The 19,416-nt window shown below is 61.7% G+C and overlaps 1 protein-coding gene across 1 annotated transcript; it reads left to right on the forward strand.

Annotated features, from left to right (window-relative positions):
* Positions 1 to 1,793: 1,793 nt before the first annotated feature.
* Positions 1,794 to 18,659, forward strand: SLC6A1 (solute carrier family 6 member 1). Its single transcript, XM_062200071.1, has 14 exons — positions 1,794 to 2,031; positions 2,661 to 2,792; positions 3,110 to 3,210; positions 4,754 to 4,863; positions 6,390 to 6,522; positions 10,582 to 10,716; positions 10,814 to 10,917; positions 11,053 to 11,177; positions 12,290 to 12,402; positions 12,648 to 12,779; positions 14,143 to 14,245; positions 15,248 to 15,348; positions 15,743 to 15,910; positions 18,555 to 18,659. The coding sequence occupies exons 1-14, from the start codon at positions 1,794 to 1,796 to the stop codon at positions 18,657 to 18,659; spliced, it is 1,800 nt and encodes a 599-aa protein (XP_062056055.1).
* The last annotated feature ends 757 nt before the right edge of the window (positions 18,660 to 19,416 follow it).

Genomic DNA, 19,416 nt, shown 5'->3' on the forward strand with positions numbered 1-19,416 from the left:
CTGCGAAGCCCCACCCCTGCCCGTTGGTGCTGAGGGTCCCCTGCGTCTGGTTTGCGTTGCTTTGTTCACGGAAAGCTCCTTTGTAGAAGTTAGGGAAATAAAAACCGAGCACAAAGGAGGGCACGGAAGTCACTCAAGCTGACCCCTGACCCCCGCTGACGTCACGGGCTGCTGGGTTCTTGCTTTGGTTTTTAAGTGGGCAGATTTGCAGGGAGAAGGCCGAAGCGGGGTCATTCAGAAGCAACTGTTCTGAAACCTGCTTTTCTCCACGAAGCAAGGTGCTCTAGCCCGCGTGCCCACGCCTTGGCTGGAGTGGAGAGAACGCAGCTGCCGTGGCATTGGTCCACGAGGCTGCAGCCCCAATCGCTGGGTTCCTGTGTCTTCAGATAAAATCACAGAGCCTCCGCCGCTCAGCGCCCCCGTGCCCCTCCCCTCCACGGCGGTCCCCAGGCCGCCGGCCCCTCCCCAGCATGTTCCCGCACCTGAGGGCCAGCTCCACGCTGCATGGACTCGCTGCGGTCACCCTGGCCGGGGACGCTCTGCCAGCCACGTGCACAGCCCAGACACCAGCAGCTTCCTGCCGCCCTGTCACCCTCTGTCCCCCAGCCCCGCCTGGCCGCTCACCAGCCTCCTCCCCTGCCTTGCAGGCTGTCACCCAGGAGCCGTGTCCAGCCTCCTCCCCTGCCTTGCAGGCTGTCGCCCAGGAGCCGCGTCCAGCCCTGTGAGAACTGACCCACCGCAGACAATCATCAGGTGAGTCCAGGTGTGGAGAGAAACGCACACCCACAGCTCCACAGAGGATCACCCCATTTCACAGATGGGGAAGTTGAGGCTCGGAGCCACGCGCAGAGCCCTTAAGTGAGTAGGTTGGGGCATGCAGCTGGCAAAAGGCAGCCTAGAGGCTCGAACTCAGGACTGCTCAGCGTCCAGTTTTGCGCACTGTCCCCTGGAAGTAAAGAGGCGGAAGGGTGCAGGCTGCCTGTGGCGAGTCTCAGGGTGGCCGTGGCCAGCAGGGGTCGTCCATGTGTAGAGAGCCTGGGCTGGAGCTGGGGCCGGGCTGCCAGCCCCAGCCGCTGCAGGCGTTGGGGGAGTAGGTGGGAGGGCCGTGTCTGCCTTTCAGCTGAACAAAGTGAAAAGCAAGAGCCGGCTGGGGGCCCCCAGCAGCGCAGTGAGGGGGTTCTGTTCTCGTCTTTGTTGTGTGAGATCGGGAGCGGTGGAGCCGCTTACTCAAAGACACACACAGCTCCCACGTGGTGAAGTGGACTTAGAGGGGGAGCTCGAGACCGCTGGGCTGCAGCACACCTGTGGCTGGGACACCCCGTCTTCACCCGCAGATGGAGCCCCTTTGCTGCGAGCCCAGATGCTGCTTATGGCCTTGACGAAGGGCAAATCCCCTATCGCATCGTCAGAGGCCAAGAGAAGATCTTTCCTTACAGCCCTGATGTTTGCCTTTGGAGGGTTGCGGTCCTGGGCTTGCTCCCTGGGGCGGGACACAGAGGCTGGAGCCCTGGAGCGCGTCGCCCCTTCTGGCTTTGGGCCCGAGGCCTCTCCTTCGCTCCAGAGCAGGGCAGCAGGAGCGAGAGGGCTTTCAGGATCACGCCTGCCCCGGCCCCCATCGGCTGCTCCACTTCTGTAATTTCAGGGCGAGGCCTCTGCAGCCCCCGCTCTTCTCTGTCCTAAACCCCGGCCCGGTCCTTCCAGGGTGACCTTGAGCCGCAAAGCTGCTGTCCACGTGGACCGGGGCTGACGTCGCACGCCCACCTGCCAGGACCCCTGTGTGCAAACCCCGAGACATGGCGGCCAACGGCAGCAAGGTGGCCGACGGGCAGATCGCCACGGAGGTCAGCGAGGCCCCCGTGGCTAACGACAAGCCCAAGACCCTGGTGGTCAAGGTGCAGAAGAAGGGGGCGGAGCTTCCCGACAGGGACACGTGGAAGGGCCGCTTCGACTTCCTCATGTCCTGCGTGGGTTACGCCATCGGCCTGGGCAATGTCTGGAGGTTCCCGTACCTGTGCGGGAAGAATGGAGGCGGTAGGTAGTGGCCCCGTGGCTGCCCACTGGGCCGGACCTGGGCATTTCCTGGGGCGCTGTAGCAAGATAGGGCCACTGGAGACCCCAGGGGAGCCCCAGGCCCCGTACTTGCTCCTCATCTCTCTTTATGGGTTCCCCTAGGATGACGCTTGTGTGTGAGCAGTACCCAGGGCAGGCATTTGGCTTGGGGTAAAGAAGCCACTCAGGGTGCCCCATGTCCCTGGGTTTAGCTTCCTCCTAATGGGCAGCCTGGGAGGCAGCAGGGACTCAGGTACTCGAGCCCTGGATGGAGTTCCCATCCTGTGACTTCAGCCTGGCCCAGCTCTGGCTGCAGTGGGCATTTGACGGAGTGAACAGGTGGACAGTGGATGGAAGACCTCTCTATCTGTCTCTCTGCCTTTCAATTTTAAAAAGTTTATTTAAAAAAGTTAAACTGTACCCCAAAATTCATCTCCCCATTTGGCAGAGGATGGGCCTCCTCCTGGGTGCCCTGGGCCTCTCTTTGTTTGGCTGTGGGTGCTGCTTTCCAGGCAGAGGGAGAGGAAACCCTGGAGGGCAGCCTGGAAGCAGAGTGCTTCCCCTGACTAGGGGGAGGGGCCTGGCGTGAGCCTTGCCTTCTCCGCCCCCAGGGGCCTTCCTCATCCCCTACTTCCTGACGCTCATCTTCGCTGGAGTCCCGCTCTTCCTGCTGGAGTGCTCACTGGGCCAGTACACGTCCATCGGGGGGCTGGGCGTCTGGAAGCTGGCCCCCATGTTCAAGGGTGAGTGCGGCCATGCCCCTGAAGCCAGCTCTGGGCAGGGCGTTGGGTGGGGCAGGGGAGAGGAGGGACTCCCTGCACTCACTTCCAGGCTTGGAGCCCTGGCAGGCTCCCGGGGACATTCAGCGTGTCAGGCATCCTACCCGTGGGCCCCACCCTGCCTGGCCCCAGACGTGAGTCCTGGCTCCCTCGCCTGGGTGGCATGTGTGACCTTCTGCCGGTCACCACCCGGCCCTTCGCCTCCATCCCGGTTGGCGAGGTGGCAGGGCCGGGGCTGAGTGGGCAGCGGCCGTGTGGCTGACGCTGCGTCCCGCCCGCAGGCGTGGGCCTGGCTGCGGCCGTGCTCTCCTTCTGGCTGAACATCTACTACATCGTGATCATCTCGTGGGCCATCTACTACCTGTACAACTCCTTCACCACGGTGAGCGGCCCCCGAGCACTCTGGGTACAGAGAGGGGTGGGGTTTCCCACAGCAGTCCTGGCCTCGAGCACCTTCTGTGGGCGCACACCTGCCCCCCCCCCCAACGCCCCGTCTAAGATGGGTATGGTGACCCATGGTGCACAGGCCTTGCTGGCCTGGGTTCAAATCCCGAGTCCACTCTCTGCCGTGCAGCCTCAGCTAAGAGACTTCACCTCTTGGGGCCTTCGTGGCCTCTTTCCGAAATGGGGACGACCTCGGCTCCCCAGGAGATGGACGCCGGGAGCCCCTGTGACCCAGCCGTCCCCTCTCTGGGTCAGCACCCAGGAAGAAAGCAGGGCCTAAGAGAGGCTGGCACACACGTGTGCACAGCGGCTCTACACAGTAGCTGAGGCCAGGGAGAGGATGGCGGGCCGAGGACGCGAGCTGGGGCCTGTGTGCCCAGTGGACGTGAACGTTTGAGGCAGGCGAAGCTGACTTGTGCCACCACACGGGGGCACCTTGAGGACAATGTGCTGGCGAAACAAGCCAGTCCCAGAAGGCGGGTGGGGGAGGAGGGGGGGGATTCCTCATGTTCTCCGCCCCAAGTCAAGGTCAAGGTCATGGAGGCAGAGAGCAGAGTGGAGTCACGGGGACTCCGGGAAGGGAGTGCAGGGTTAGTGTTTAGTGGGCGCGGGGGTCCCAGTTCTGTAGGCTGGAAGGCAGCTGGAGCTGGCTGGGGCGATGGCTGGGTGGCAGCGGGATGCACTTGGCGCCCCCACGCTCCGCTCTCAGAAGTCTGGCTCAGCGCTTAGGGCACAACCGCGGTGCCCGGGCCCTTGTGGGAGTGCTGAGGTTTGACTCCCAGCCCTGCACCAAATTCCACCTTCCTACTCACGTGCACCCTGAAGGCAGCAGGTGATGGCTCAAGGAGTTGGGTCCCTGCCACCCACGTGGGAGACCCAGATTGAGGTCTGGGCGCCCGGCTTTCACCTGACCCAGCTCCAGCTGTTGCAGTCATTTGGGGAATGAACCAGAAGATAGGCCATCTCTATTTTCTCTCTCTCTCTCTCTCCCTCTCTCTCTCTCCCTCTCTCTCTCTCTCTCTCCCCTCTCTCTCTCTCTCTCTTTTTTCCCTCTCTCTCTCTCTGCCTGTCAAATAAGTAAGATAAATCTTAATAAAAAAAATCTGGCAGACAAGATGCCGGGGCTGGCCGTGCTGGCCGTGCTGGCCGTGTCCCAGAAGGCAGCGGGCGAGGCCCCTTGGCCAGGGCGGCAGAGCTGGAGAGTGGCCCCAGGGAGGGCACAGGAGGCCCGGGGGTGCAGTTTGGAGGGCTGGGCCTTGGAGTGAGCAGGGAGCGCTCCCCTAGCCGCTGTGTGACCTGGAGCAAGATGCTGCCCCATTGTGATCACGGTGCCACCTGCCCACCCAAGCTGTTGGCAACGAGAGGCGGGACTGTGGCTTCCAGGAGGTTTGGGATACCCTGAGGGCGGCCAGGGAGAGCCGGGCTGTGCGCCAGCCCCTGGGGCCCCGGTGGGGCATGGTCACATGACTGTGTCCTTGCAGACGCTGCCGTGGAAACAGTGTGACAACCCCTGGAACACCGACCGCTGCTTCTCCAACTACAGCATCGTCAACACCACCAACATGACCAGCGCCGTGGTGGAGTTCTGGGAGTGAGTGTGGGTGGCATGGGGCGCCGGGGCGGGCGGGGCCTGCAGGGGACAGGGCAGCCCTCCAGATTGGGTGAGGGGACTATGTGCAGCAGCATGGACAGGGCACCGGCACGGGCGGCGCCTCTCCTTTCCAAAAGAGAGCTGGACAGAGGACAAGGCACTCGATGCAAGCCATGGCCGCGGGTAGAGGAGCCCAGCTGGAGACCAAGCTGTGCAGCAGCCGGCGACACCTGGTCCCTGGCATCCTGCCCTCTGCCTCTCGCCCTCTGCCAGCACCCCCAGTGGCCACCCAGTGCTAGCCAGAGGCCAAGGGACCTGTGAGGTGGCTGGAGCAGTCACCTCCTGGGGCGCAGGGCAGAGTGGAGATGGTGGCGGGTGGACAGAAGGGGGCGCAGGGCAGGGAGGAGACGGTGGCGGGTGGACGAAGGGGGCACAGGGCAAGGAGGAGACGGTGGCGGATGGACGAAGGGGGCACAGGGCAAGGAGGAGACGGTGGCAGGTGGACGAAGGGGGCACAGGGCAGGGAGGAGCCAGCACATCTGAGCAGGGCTCCTGGAGAGGCCAGTGAGGACCCGTCTTGAGGACCAGCCCAGGCCCAGTTGGCCCCTGCGTCCCGGGTTCCACAGGCAGTCCAGCTGACAGTGGACCCAAGATAGTTGAGAAAAAAATGTGTCTGTGCCGAGCGTGCACTGGCTTTCCTCTTGTTGTTTCTTGGGGAACAGTGCAGTATCGCAGCTTTTTCCGTGGTGTGGACACGGAGCTAGGCCGACGTCGTGCAGAGATGACTCCACGCTCACGGGAGGCCATGTGCAGCTTCTGTGCACACAGGCGCTGTTTTCTAGTGGGAGCTTGAGCACCTGCAGGGTTTTTATCTGCAAGAAGTCTGGAACCAGTCTCCTGCAGATACGGGGGGAGCACTGTACTTGTAAACCCCAGGTCGCCTGGAGTGAGCACGTGCACACATACCCACGCACACACATGTGCAGACACACACATGTGTGTTCACATTAGTGCACGCACGAACACACATGTACACACATGCGGACACATGCACATGTAAACACATTAAAACACATTCACATGACACCCACAGGGCATGGCACAGGGCAGAGCAGAGGTGGGAGCTGTCCGTGGCAGGACCACGCAGGGCACCTGCACCCAGGGGGCTCCTGGGCTGGCGCAGGGCGGAGCAGAGGTGGGAGCTGTCCGTGGCAGGACCACGCAGGGCACCTGCACCCAGGGGGCTCCTGGGCTGGCGCAGGGCGGAGCAGAGGTGGGAGCTGTCCGTGGCAGGACCACGCAGGGCACCTGCACCCAGGGGGCTCCTGGGCTGGCGCAGGGCCGAGCAGAGGTGGGGCAGCCGCTGAGCAGAGACAGAGGCAGCTGCAGCCCCTGCTCTCCTTGAGTCGTTGCCCCTTGTGCCGACACGATCCCTGGGGTAGATCACATCCCTGCCCGTGCCCCAGCCCCCCCCCCCCCAAGTCCCAGCGGCCCTCGTGACATTCTACTCTCTCCTCTCTGAGCAGGCGCAACATGCATCAGATGACCGATGGGCTGGACAAGCCGGGCCAGATCCGCTGGCCACTGGCCATCACCCTGGCCATCGCCTGGGTCCTGGTGTATTTCTGCATCTGGAAAGGTGTGGGCTGGACCGGAAAGGTAAGGGCCTGGGGCTGCCGAGGGAGCTGTGCTCAGGCAAGGAGTCCACAGCTCCTGGAGCCCCTTCCAACCTGGACACGCGCAGGCCCTTCAGCTCTCTGTACTTCAACTCCCTCTCCTGCACGGTGGGCATAAGGGCGCCTCCTACTCTCTAGAGCAGAGAGGATGCAGGAGCTGACACGGGTCAGGCTCGCAGCTCAGCTCACGGTTGGGACCCTGGCATTCTGTAGCCCTGGGCAGGTGCCGCTCACGGGCCGCTCAGCCAACTTGCCCCAGGAACAGGGGCTCGGTTCCGGACGCAGGGGCTCCTGCAGTGAGAAACACAGGCGGGCAGGTCGTGACGAAGTCCTCGGGCCCTGTTTGCAAACACGTCCGAGTTCAGACCCCAGTGGGGCTGATTCCTGGCTGAGTGACCTGAAGGAAGCCGTTTCTCTCCGAAGCTCCGCTTCCCCTCTGCGGGATGGGGCTGGTGCTGTTCGTTTTTCTTTTCTTAAATTTGTTTATTTGACAGAAAGAGTGACATAGAGACAGGCAGAGGGGAGAGAGAGAGAAAGAGACAGAAAGTAACATAGAGGTAGGCAGGAGGGAGGGAAGGGGGGGGAGGAGATTTTCTGTCTGCCAGTTCACTCCCCAGTGGCCACAGTGGTCCAGACTGGGCCAAGCCAGAGCCGGGAGCCGAGAACTCCATCCTGGGTTCCCAAAGACTCGGGCCATGACCTGCTGCTTTCCCAGGCGCTTTAGCAGGGAGCTGGCTAAGAACTGGAGCAGCCAGGACTCCCACTGGGGCCCACATGGGATGCCGGCATCTGGCTTAACATTCTGCACCACAGTGTTGGACCCTGTTGGGTTTGTTTTAAAGATTTATTTATTTATTTATTTACTTACTTACTTACTTACTTGACAGGCAGAGCAGCAGAGACAGAGAGATCGTCCATCCGCTGGTTCACTCCCCAAATGGCCACAAAGGCCGGGGCTAGACCAGGCCAAAATCCAGAGCCAGGAACTCCATCTGGGTCTCCCATGTGCCTGGGCCATCACCCGCTGCCTTCCCAGGCACACGAGCAGGGAGCTGGATTGGAAGCAGAGCAGTCAGGACACAGCCGGCACTGTCACAAACAGTGGCTTAACCTGCAGTGCCACCGTGCCGGCCCCGCCACTGGCCATTCTAGAAAGTTCTCAGCACCCAGCAAGGGGCTCTTGCTGTTTTGTCTTTAAGATCAGGTCAGCAAGTACAGAGCGACTGCAAGCCAGGTGCCCCACGCAGGGACGTCTGGCAGGACAGGACTGGCCTCGGCTGCCTCCCCTCCCCGCCTCTCAGGCTTCATGCTGGGGGCTGAGGCCCAAGATTCCTGTGTTTCCTGCAGGAAGCTGAGGGGCAGGTGTGCTGTCCAAGGTCTCCAGGTCTCGCAGAGAGCAGAGGGGCAGCAGAGAGACTGGAACAGAAGAAGGCTAGGGACAGGTGAGGGCGGGGCCAGAACCCGCCAAAAAGCTGGCGGAACTTTCCAGAAGAAGGTATAGAAAGAGACAAGACAGAGCCTTACAAAGCCTACACATGGGCCTGGGCAGAGGCACTGAAAACCTGCCCCGGAGGGAACCGGAGACCCAGACCCAAGGCTGGTGCCCACGTCTCGGACCCGTGCTTGGGATGAGGGAGAGCTGGGCAGGGCCTGGTGTCTCCTGCTCCAACTTCAGGAAGCAGGAAACTTTAAGGGTGGTGGAAGCCCCTGGGAGCTGCTGTCCCCAGGGTATAGCGGTGTGCACTGCTGAGTGGTCCCTGTGCCAGCACCTTGCAGGCTCAACACAGCTCTCCTGTCCGAGCAGCCGGGCTGATTGAACCCATTTTCCAGACAAGAGAAACTGGGGCTCAGAGCCCGGAGACACTGACCCAGCGGCTTCGTTTTCATCCCCTCTTCCTAATTCCAGGGGCAATGGTTTGTGCAGATGGCGAGCGGTTTCCCTGGTCCTGAAGAAGCCCAGAGTGCAGTGAGGGAGAGGAAGCTGCCCCAAGGGAAACCCCACACTGGCCAGGAGCCAGGGGCCCCTGAGCTGCTGAGATTGAGTCTGAAACCGCTCTTCCACACCAGCGAGCAGAGAAACAATCGCAGGCTTTTGATGACCAATTTGGCAAAAACGGGTTTTTAAAATGATTATGCTCAGAGTTGGCACTGCAAGGGAGCCCTCTGTGCCACGCTGGAAGAAGTGCCATTTGCTTTCTTTACAATGAAAAAATTGAGGGGCCGGCGCTGTGGCTCTTGGTTAATCTTCCGCCTGCAGCACCGGCATCCCATATGGGTGCTGGTTCTAGTCCCGGCTGCTCCTCTTCCAGTCCAGCTCTCTGCTGTGGCCCAGGAAGGCAGTGGAAGATGGCCCAAGTGCTTGGGCCCCTGCACCTGCTTGGGAGACCAGGAGGAAGCTCCTAGTTCCTGCCTTCGGATTAGTGCAGTTCCGGCCATAGCAGCCATTTGGGGAGTGAACCAACAGAAGGAAGACCTTTCTCTCTGTCTCTCTCTCTCACTGTCTATAACTGTATCTGTCAAAAATGATTAAAAAAAAAAAACAAAAAAATTGAAAGGCAGAATTACAAAGAGAGGAGGGCGAGAGAGATTGAGAGAGAGAGGGGGAGAGGTCTTCGAGCCACTGGTTCACTCCCCAAATGGCTGCAACGGCCAGGGCTGGGTCAGGCTGAAGCCCGGAGCTTGGAGCTCCATCCGAGTCTCCCACATGGGTGGCACTGGGGTCAGCTCCTGCTGCTTTTTTGAACACGTTGGCAGGGAGCTGGACCAGAAGTGGAGCAGTGTGGGATGCCGGTGTCACCCCGTCTGTGTAACCCACTGCACCACGACAGCACCGCCACCCTGAAGTTCTGATTCTAGAAGGAGTCGGGCGATGCTCAGACGATCAAACGCCTTTGAGAAGCCGTCGCTCTCTGCTCGATGATTCCACATCTAGACGCCTCTCCCAGGAGTGATGCAGTCATTCTGTAGATAAAGGTTTATAAACAGGAGTGTTCAATGAGGCGCAGAAGACTGGCAGTCACCCAAATGGCTAACAGTGGGGGCTGTTGGGAGAGGGCGGCGGGGCCTCCCTGGGGACCGTTTGTAGAATTAAAACTCACTGTCAGGTGGCAGACGGTCTTCAGAGAGCGACCAAGTGCGCAGTTTTGTGCCTTGAAAGCTGCTCACTGAGAAAGCAAGCGGCTGACTGGAGCCCAGTTTTCTGAGACGTGATCATCTGTGCCGAAGAAGGTGTCAAAGAAGGAACAGTGAAATGCTCACAGCCCTGTGGTAGTGTATTTTTCAGACATTGATTGAGTGTCTACTGTATACCATGGACTGTTCTAGACATCAGAAAGCAGATGTGAGAGCCCCAAACCCTGTGCCTTGTGTGATGTTGATTCTAGGGGCTACGGAAGGGAACTGTGTGTATGTTTGTGCACATGTGTGTGTTCTTATGTAACTTTCTTTTTTTTTATTTTATTTTATTTTATTTTTTTTTGGACAGGCAGAGTGGATAGTGAGAGAGAGAGACAGAGAGAAAGGTCTTCCTTTTTGCCGTTGGTTCACCCTCCAATGGCCGCCGCGGTAGGCGCGCTGCGGCCAGCGCACCGCGCTGTTCCGATGGCAGGAGCCAGGTGCTTATCCTGGTCTCCCATGAGGTGCAGGGCCCAAGGACTTGGGCCATCCTCCACTGCACTCCCTGGCCACAGCAGAGAGCTGGCCTGGAAGAGGGGCAACCGGGACAGGATCGGTGCCCTGACCGGGACTAGAACCCGGTGTGCCGGCGCCGCAAGGCGGAGGATTAGCCTACTGAGCTGCGGCGCCGGCCCCTTATGTAACTTTCAATGTTTCTTGCCAACAAAAGCATTGTTTGGATAATTTAGACATCAATTAAAAATCACAGGGAACGGGGAAGGTAAAACCAGGTGCTGAGCTGCTTGGTTCAGACTCCACGGACAGCCAAGCAGAGCAGGCTTCCTGGAGGAAGAGGCACTGGCAGCACAGGCAGGTGCAAGGGGCGGGGCCGCAGGCAGGCTGAAGCGCCCCTCCCTGTCGCCTCCAGGTGGTCTACTTCTCGGCCACGTACCCCTACGTCATGCTCATCATCCTGTTCTTCCGTGGAGTCACACTGCCTGGCGCCAAGGAGGGCATCCTGTTCTACGTCACGCCCAACTTCCGCAAGCTGTCCGACTCCGAGGTGAGCAGCCTGGGGTGTGCCAGGGGGCAGCCGACTGGCACGGGTAGGGACCTTGGGGCCCATGGCTGTGATGACCACTGGACACTTCTGCCCATAGGTGTGGCTGGACGCGGCTACGCAGATCTTCTTCTCCTATGGGCTGGGCCTGGGCTCCCTGATTGCTCTGGGCAGCTACAACTCGTTCCACAACAATGTGTACAGGTGCCAGCGGCAGCCCAGAGCCCCCTCCTTCCTGGCCCTGCCCTCCCTGGCTTGCTCCTGGGTCCCAAGCATTGCCCTCCCTGGCCCCGCCCCCGTGACCTCTGCCTTCCCTGACCCCGCCCCGCCTCCCTCCAGGGACTCCATCATCGTCTGCTGCATCAACTCCTGCACCAGCATGTTCGCCGGCTTCGTCATCTTCTCCATCGTGGGCTTCATGGCCCACGTCACCAAGCGGTCCATTGCTGACGTGGCGGCCTCAGGTCAGCGCTGCCCCCCTCGAGGCCCGAGGTTGGGAGTGGGACTTGCATTGTCCCCCTCACCCTGTGGGTGGCAGAGCACTCACTGCCTGCCAGACACTGTCCCCCGATCTTCCCAGCTCTCTGCAGTAGGTGCTATGTCCCCATGTCACAGATGGGAAAACCGAGGCTCGCCAAAGCCACCTGCCCAAGCTCACAGAGCTCGAAAGGGGTTTGTGCCCAGATCGGTTTGACTGTAAAACCTGGGCTCTTTGTCTCCCGGCCACACTGGTGCTTCCTGCATGGTCCTGGATTTTGTAGGGGAAAAGACACGCTCCTATGCCCGGGCCTTTAAGGCTTGATCGAACTGCACCATGTTTCTGGCCATGATGCAGACTCCCTAAGTCTGCTTTCGCCCTGGCTCCCAGAACAGTCTCTTCAGGTGGGCTGTGCACACTTAGCTTGCCACAGCCTCAGTGCCCAGGGCCCAGGGAAACCACAGACAGCTGCCCCCCTACCCAGGGGCCAGGCCAGCAACATGCAGGAGGGCCACTGTGTGCACAAAGGCGTCCCTGAGCCGTCTGGAGGGGACAGGGCTTGTCCCCCGGAGCACTGGGCGGGGCCTGGGGAAAGGACATTGAGCTCCTGGACAATGGCAGCTCCTCCCCGCCCCGGGGCCTCCCCCAGCCACTGCAGAGCCACACCCAGGCAGCTCCAATGTCTTTGCTCCTCATTCTGTGTTTCCCCTGCTCCTGGACACCCCGGCCAGACACTCAAACACCACCTGTCCTGGACACACCTCCCATGCCTCCCCCCAGCCATTGGTCCCCCTCGTGAGAAGGGTCCCCAACTGGTGCCTGGGCCAGAAACCTCAGCATTGCCCTGTGCTCTCCCCTCACACCCAGCCTGCAGCCTTTGGCCTCCCAAGTATCCCCAGCAGGGGCCGCCTCTCTGCACGTGCCCCTCCCCTGCTGCTGGCCAGGCCGCTGCAGTCCCCCGCCTGGACAGTGAGTCCCTCACCTGCAGTCTGCACCGCGGCCCGGCTGCCCAGCGGTGACTCTGACGTGAGGCTTAGGGACTGGGGGCTGTGCTGGGGCTGCTGCGGGTGCCCACCATGCTGCCCCTCGTTCCCGCAGGCCCGGGGCTGGCGTTCCTGGCGTACCCGGAGGCGGTGACCCAGCTGCCCATCTCTCCGCTCTGGGCCATCCTCTTCTTCTCCATGCTCCTGATGCTGGGCATCGACAGCCAGGTGACTGCCCCTCCCCCGAGCCCTTCCCTCCCAGGATGACCCAGAATCTCAGACCCCTAGAATATCCCTGAAGCAGCCCTGTGAACTGGCCAAGTCCAGCAGGGGAAACGGATACCCAGAGGGAGGGGACTCGCCTGAGGCCCCCAGGGCCGCAGGGGCAGCATCAGGCTGGACCCTGGGCCAGCCCCCCCAGCCCTGCCATCTGGGTGCTGCTCAGGCTGTGGCCTGACCCCGCCCCCCTGCAGTTCTGCACCGTGGAGGGCTTCATCACGGCCCTGGTGGACGAGTACCCCCGACTGCTGCGCAATCGCCGGGAGCTCTTCATCGCCGCTGTCTGCATCGTCTCCTACCTGATCGGGCTCTCCAACATCACCCAGGTGGGCTCCCGGCCACTGCCCCGGGACCCTTTCTTTTTTCTTTTTTCTTTTTTTTTCTTTTTTTTTTTTTTGACAGGCAGAGTAGATAGCGAGAGAGAGAGACAGAGAGAAAGGTCTTCCTTTGCCACTGCGGCCGGCGCATCATGCTGATCTGAAGCCAGGAGCCAGGTGCTTCACCTGGTCTCCCATGGGGTGCAGGGCCCAAGCACTTGGGCCATCCTCCACTGCCTTCCTGGGCCACAGCAGAGAGCTGGCCTGGAAGAGGGGCAACCAGGACAGCATCCGGCGCCCCAACCGGGACTAGAACCCGGTGTGCCGGCGCCGCAAGGTGGAGGATTAGCCTGTTAAGCCATGGCGCTGGCCCCTGGGATCCTTTCAATGCTCCCTCTCCTCGGCCCTTCCTCCCTCCATGGAGCTCTGTATCTCTGCTGAGCCCGGACACACGGCACTGAGGCAGATGGCGTCCTGCCTTCCGGGGGCTCCCTGGCTGTCAGAGACACAGATGCTGTGTCCACCCCGGAGTCTGGCCTTTGAAGTTAACACTGCCTCTTGTTGCATCCATGAACATGTATCTGTGAACTGTACACTCACCGTGAACAACTCACGATCCACAAGGCCACCTGTGGGCCCAGGAACCACTGTGATCCCGGGTGTTGATTGGTTCCCTCACTCGCACTTGGGAGCACCGGCTGTGGGCCACACGTGTGACCCTGGGAATCCAGCTACAGTGTGACAGCCACTGCCAAGTCTGCCCTCTTGGAGCTTGAGTTCCTGCGGGGACGAGGCTGACAGATGAGGTGCCGGCAGAGTGCCAGGCGCAGTGGAGCAGAGTGGCTACAGCAGGACGGGAAATGGCCAGCAGGGGGCCGGGAGGCCTCCACCTGGGACAGGGGATGGTGGGGAGGTCTCTAAGGAAGTGACAGGTGAGCGGAGACCTAGTTGAGGAGGGACAGCCAGGGAGGGGAGGAGAGCATGGCAGGTGCAAAGGCCCTGAGGGCGAGGGGCAGAAAGGAAGCCAGCGTGGCAGGGAGCGGAGCAGAGCCTGGCAGGCCAAGCCATCTGAGTTAGACTTGATTTGATGTCTCCCTGCTTGCTTATGTACCACGTTATTATGTATGTGCTGGGAGGTTCTCAGCAGGGGAGCGGCAGGACCGAGTCACGCGTGGACAGGGGAGAGGGAGGACCGAGTCATGCGTGGACAGATGGCGCTGGGGAGTGGCCCCCGGGCCTGGCCTGCTCGCAAGGCCCCCGTGGCGACCTGCAGCCTACCCTGAGCCCGTTCTCCCGGCGGTGCTGGGTGCCAGGGGGCCTGGGTGCGGGTACGGGTGCAGGGGGCCACTCTCATGCTCCCTTCCTCTCACAGGGGGGCATTTACGTCTTCAAACTCTTCGATTACTACTCCGCCAGCGGCATGAGCCTACTGTTCCTCGTGTTCTTCGAATGCGTCTCCATCTCCTGGTTCTATGGTGAGCCTCCACCCCTGCTCCTTCCTTCATTCACTCACTCATTCGTCATTCAGCAGAAGCGGCCGGGACAGCAGGCCCTCTCCCTGCACTGTTCAGTCCCTGTGCTCCACAGCTCAGTGCGGTTGGTGTACGAGGTCTGTGTGCAGAAGACAGAGCAACAGTTAGGGTTGCGTGCGGGAGAGAGGCTAAGGGGCTGCGTGGGGCACCCGTGCGTATTAGGGTCCAAGACCGGGCTCCATGTCCAGTTCTAGCTTCCTGCCAGTGTGCGCCCCAGGGAGACAGCTGGTGATGGTCCCTGCTGGCCACGGTGGGGACCTCTGCTGAGTTCCAGGTTCTTGGCTGAGGCCGTGCCCTGTCCCCGCTGCTGTGGACAGGGAAGATTCCTGTCCATCGCTCTGTGTCTTTCAAATACATACGACTCCACGAAGAACAGATAAATAATTTCATGTAAGCTGGGAGCCAACTAGTATCCGTTGTGGGATAAAAAGGCTTGTTTTATGTCGGATCTGGAAAAGGTAAGATGGAAGTATAGAGCTGACATCATTCGACAAAAGCTGCCATGATGGAAAGTGTACATCGTCCCTGAGCCAAAAAACCAGGGTTTCCTTTCTGTCGTGGCCCAAATCTCCGGAGCCCAGGGCCCAAGGGTCCGAGGCCGCCCCTCCCTGCCTCTCTGCTGGACCCAGAGAGCCCAGAGCGTGGATGGAGACGGGCGGCGCCACAGCCCCCAGTGGATACAGCAGGGCCAGGCCTAGGGTTCTCGAAGACATGCGCAGATGTCTGCAGTGGGCTGCACTTCCAGCCCGCCTTTGAGGAGAGGCAGGGACTGTGGGAGGGGACCTGCGATCCCTGACCATCCGTGGCCAGTCTCCCCCTGGAGGGGCCTGGCTTTTCTCCCTGGCGCACGTGCTATGGGGTTTGACGCTTCGAAGGGTGCTGGGGGCGGCAGCCTGTGGACCCCACGACTCAGCCGTGCGCCCCGCCCTTGCGCCCCTGTTGCAGGTGTGAACCGTTTCTATGACAACATCCAGGAGATGGTGGGCTCCAGGCCCTGCATCTGGTGGAAGCTGTGCTGGTCCTTCTTCACCCCCATCATCGTGGCGGTAAGGCTGGGGCTGCACGCCTACGGGGGTGGGGTGGCTCCGCCCAGGGCGAAACTTCTGGAAGCGAGGGCAGGCAAGGGAGGCCCTCGGGGCCCAGGTTCAGTTCGCCCAGCCCTTGCCGTGCCGCCCGTAAGGGCTGAGCTGTCCAAGGCGGCCAGCAGGCTCCGGAGGTGGAGGCCAGGCTGCTGACGTCGGCCCTGGTCCTTGGGCCGGGGTGGGTTACTCCGGGGGAGGGGTGCCCGCAGGCTGGAGGGGCTTTTCTCCGAGGCCCTCGTGGAAAGGGGCCTTGCATGTGGGGGCCCCAGGTGCTGAGCCCCGGGAAGGGTCAGCCCAGGCAGCGGGGCCTTGGTGGCCGGCCTGGGAGGCTGACCACCCCACCCCTCCCCCTCCGCAGGGCGTGTTCCTCTTCAGCGCCGTGCAGATGACCCCTCTCACCATGGGCAGCTACGTGTTCCCCAAGTGGGGCCAGGGAGTGGGCTGGCTCATGGCTCTGTCCTCCATGGTCCTCATCCCCGGCTACATGGCCTACATGTTCCTCACCCTGAAGGGCTCCCTGAAGCAGGTAAGGCCTCCGGCACGCTCTGCACAGCTCCCGCCCAGCTGGGAGACAGACAGCTTCAGAGCCAATGGCACGAGAGGGTTCGAGGCACCGTGACGGGGGCGAGCCAGGGACAGGGTGGAGGCTTCTGTCTCTGTGGAGCCTTGGAGGGGGTAGCTCAGAGGAGGCCTCTGGGGAAAGCCGGAGTTCAAAGTAGATGCACAAAGAATGTTTCTGGGTGGGGGGGATGCAAAGGCCCAGGGGTATTACCTGCCTTTGCTGAGTGGAAGTGAGGTCAGGGTGGGAGGGCTCAGGGTTTGTGATAAGAAATGGGGCAGGGGCAGGAAGAGGTCAAGCAAGGTTGTGAAGGAGTTTTTTGAAGGCCAGAATAGGAACTGGGGACTTAGCCTGAGAGCAGGGGGCTTTGGAGCCCATGAGGGGTGAGACTGGAGTAGCAGATTCACTTCCCTATGTCTCACCTACGGACTTGGTATAGACCAAATGTTTTCTCCTCAAGGAAAGACACGTTGACCTCCGTGCAGGGCCCCACATCATATGCCATACATGGCCCCCAGCAGGAAACCCACCAAAATACACTGACACTACTCGCAGGGCCCCACCATGATACACAGACACTCCCCCCCCAGGGCCCCACCATCATACACGGACACTCCCCCACACACTCAGGGCCCCACCATCATACACAGACACTCCCCCCCCAGGGCCCCACCATCATACACGGACACTCTCCCCCAGGGCCCCACCATCATACATGGACACTCCCCCACACACTCAGGGCCCCACCATCATACACAGACACTCCCTCCCAGGGCCCTACCATCATAGATGGACACTCCCCCCCAGGGCCCCACCATCATACATGGACACTCTCCCACACACTCAGGGCCCCACCATCATACACAGACACTCCCCCACACACTCAGGGCCCCACCATCATACACAGACACTCCCCCCCAGGGCCCTACCATCATAGATGGACACTCCCCCCCAGGGCCCCCACATCATACACGGACACTACCCCCACACAGGGCCCCATAATCATACACGGACACTCCCCCACACTCAGGGCCCCACCATCATACCCTGGACACTCCCCCCCCCAGGGCCCCACCATCATACACGGACACTCCCCACCACACAGGGCCCCACCATCATACACTGACACTCCCCCCCCAGGGCCCCACCCTCAGGCACAGGTTGAGGATCCCTTGTTGGAAATGGTTGAGACCAGAGGTGTTGGGACCCGGATCTTTGGGGTGTTGGAGTTCTGTACGTAGACGCAGGATGGGACCCAGTGTAAAAGGAGCTTGTTTAGGTTTCCCCTGCGCTTTGCACACGCTGTCTGAAGGTGGCGCTGTGCAGCATTCTCAGTGTACCTGTGATTTGAAGGTGACATTTCATGGGAGTGGAGGAGTGGAATTTTCCATTTGTGGCTCCACGTGACTGCCCCAAAGTTTCAGATGTTGGTGCATTTTGGATTTGGGTTTTCGGGTAAGGGCTGCTCAGGCTGTGCTGAGTCCACGCGCCCTTTGTGAATTGCACTGAAGCTTCAGGGAACCGAGGGAGGAGGGAGGTGCTGGGCAGAAGAGATGTCCAGTGGGGTCAGTGATGCGTAGGGAAAGGCCTCCCTGAGGCCAGGTGGGGTCGGGATGTGTAGGGCCACAGCCAGAACCCTGGGGGTCACCGCCCACTTCGTGGGTGGTGCCCCTGCCACTGGCAGCCAGAAGGGGCGTGCTCAGGTCTGAGGTGGTGGTGGGGGCCCACCTCCCCCCTTCACAGATGGGGAGCAGAGGCCCTGAGCGGGGGGCTGCTTCCCCAGGCCCACAGTGTGTCGTTAAAGAGCCAGGGCTTGCATCCCGCTCCGGCAACGCCACGTCCAAGGCTGTTTTCCGTGATCTGCCGTGGAGCTTCCAGAGGCTCAGGGAGGAGGAGTGCCCATGCAGAGGCAGGCTCAGCCTGTGCCAAGGCCCTGTGGTGGGCAGAGCAGGAGCAGGGGGTGCCTGCAACAGAGGTACTGGGACTCAGCACCTGCTGTGTGCCGCTCACCGTCCTCTGTGCTGGGGACACAGCCGCAGAGGGAGTGAGCAGGAATGCCAGCTGCGGTGGGGAGAAGAGCACTGAGCACAGTGAAGCCACGTGAGGTGGGATGTGGGCTCTGAACGGTCAGGGGCAGGCTTGGGTGTGCTGGGGCCTCGGCGGGGAGGGGACACAGCTGAGCTGAGGCCAGAGAAGGCACCGCAGAGGCCCTGGGGCAGGAGGCTGCCTGGTACCTGACGGGTGGGGCCTGTGAGGGGGCAGGAGGGCCCAGATTGGTGACAGAGGCCCTGTGGGCCTAGGTTGCTCTCGTGGTGAAACAGCAGCTCTTAGGGGTCCCGGCAGGTGGAGGGCGCAGTCTCTCACTGGTTGCTCAGGAACCTCCTGCTGCTGTGTTGGGAACAGGGCACAAGGAGGGGTGGGAAGGGATGTAGGGGCTGGGTAGGAGCCAGAGGGGCTGGGCCGGACCCAGGGGGTGGAGGGCAGAGGGCAGAGGAGGTACATGTGGGGACTGGCGGGGGCTGCAGCGTGGCCGAAGGCAGAGCAGATGGGGGGGTGGGGGCGGAGCCACTGGGCCTGGGCCGAGCCTCACGCCCGCCGGCGATGCCCACAGCGAATCCAGGTCATGATCCAGCCCAGCGAGGACCTCGTGCGCCCCGAGAATGGCCCCGAGCAGCCCCAGGCCAGCAGCTCTGCCAGCAAGGAGGCCTACATCTAGGGCTGCGGGCCGCCTGCCGAGCAACGCTCTCCCCCCGACCCGGCTGAGCGTGACCACCACTTGACGTCTGAGGATCCCTTCTCTCTGAACCTACCTCGGGTGGCGAGTCTGGACCCATCCCCTCACACGCAGGGGGAGGTGGGCACAGCCAGCCCGGGGTGGGAGTAGGGGGCTCGCTTGGGCTTCCAGCAGCTGGCAGGCTGGCATCCTTTCCCACGGAGACCCCTGTAAGCATCAGGTGGCTGTGTTGCACCTGCTGCGGCCATATCCTTTCCATCCTGCCGGCGAGCCTGCCCGCCGGGCCACGCCCTCCTGGCTTCCAGCGCTTTCCCGACTGTTCTCCCCCGGCCCAGACCCATGACTGTTATCCCGGACTTGGAGGGGTTCGGCCTGCACGCGTGTGAGCAGCGTCTGGTGCACGCGGGCTCCGGCGCAGCTCTCACCTCCATTTTCTGGCCCCTTCTTCCCGAGGCAGCTGCACGAGGCCCCCGCAGACCGAAGTCAAGGTCTGCAGTGCCGCTGCCCTCCCCACCCCACCACACCCCACCCCATGAATGAGTGGCAGCAGGAACCACAGCTCTGCAGCTGGGTGCTCCGCCCCTCTCCCCAGGCGCGCAAGCACACCCCTCGGGGAGCCGCTTCTCTCTCGATGCCCGGTTTCGCCAAGCACGGAGGGTCTGCGGAGGAAGCCCCGGGGAGGGCGCCAACTGGGAGTCGGGGCACATGCCGTCGAACCCGGCTTCTGTCGGAAACGAGC

Source organism: Lepus europaeus, chromosome 9, assembly GCF_033115175.1.
Source record: "Lepus europaeus isolate LE1 chromosome 9, mLepTim1.pri, whole genome shotgun sequence".
Lineage (NCBI taxonomy): Eukaryota > Metazoa > Chordata > Mammalia > Lagomorpha > Leporidae > Lepus > Lepus europaeus.

Coding starts and splice junctions, on each gene's coding strand:
- SLC6A1 (XM_062200071.1), top strand. CDS start 1,794: ATGGCGGCCAACGGCAGCAAGGTGGCCGACGGGCAGATCGCCACGGAG. Junction 10,717..10,813: donor GCAAGCTGTCCGACTCCGAG/GTGAGCAGCCTG, acceptor TTCTGCCCATAG/GTGTGGCTGGACGCGGCTAC. Junction 12,403..12,647: donor TGCTGGGCATCGACAGCCAG/GTGACTGCCCCT, acceptor GCCCCCCTGCAG/TTCTGCACCGTGGAGGGCTT.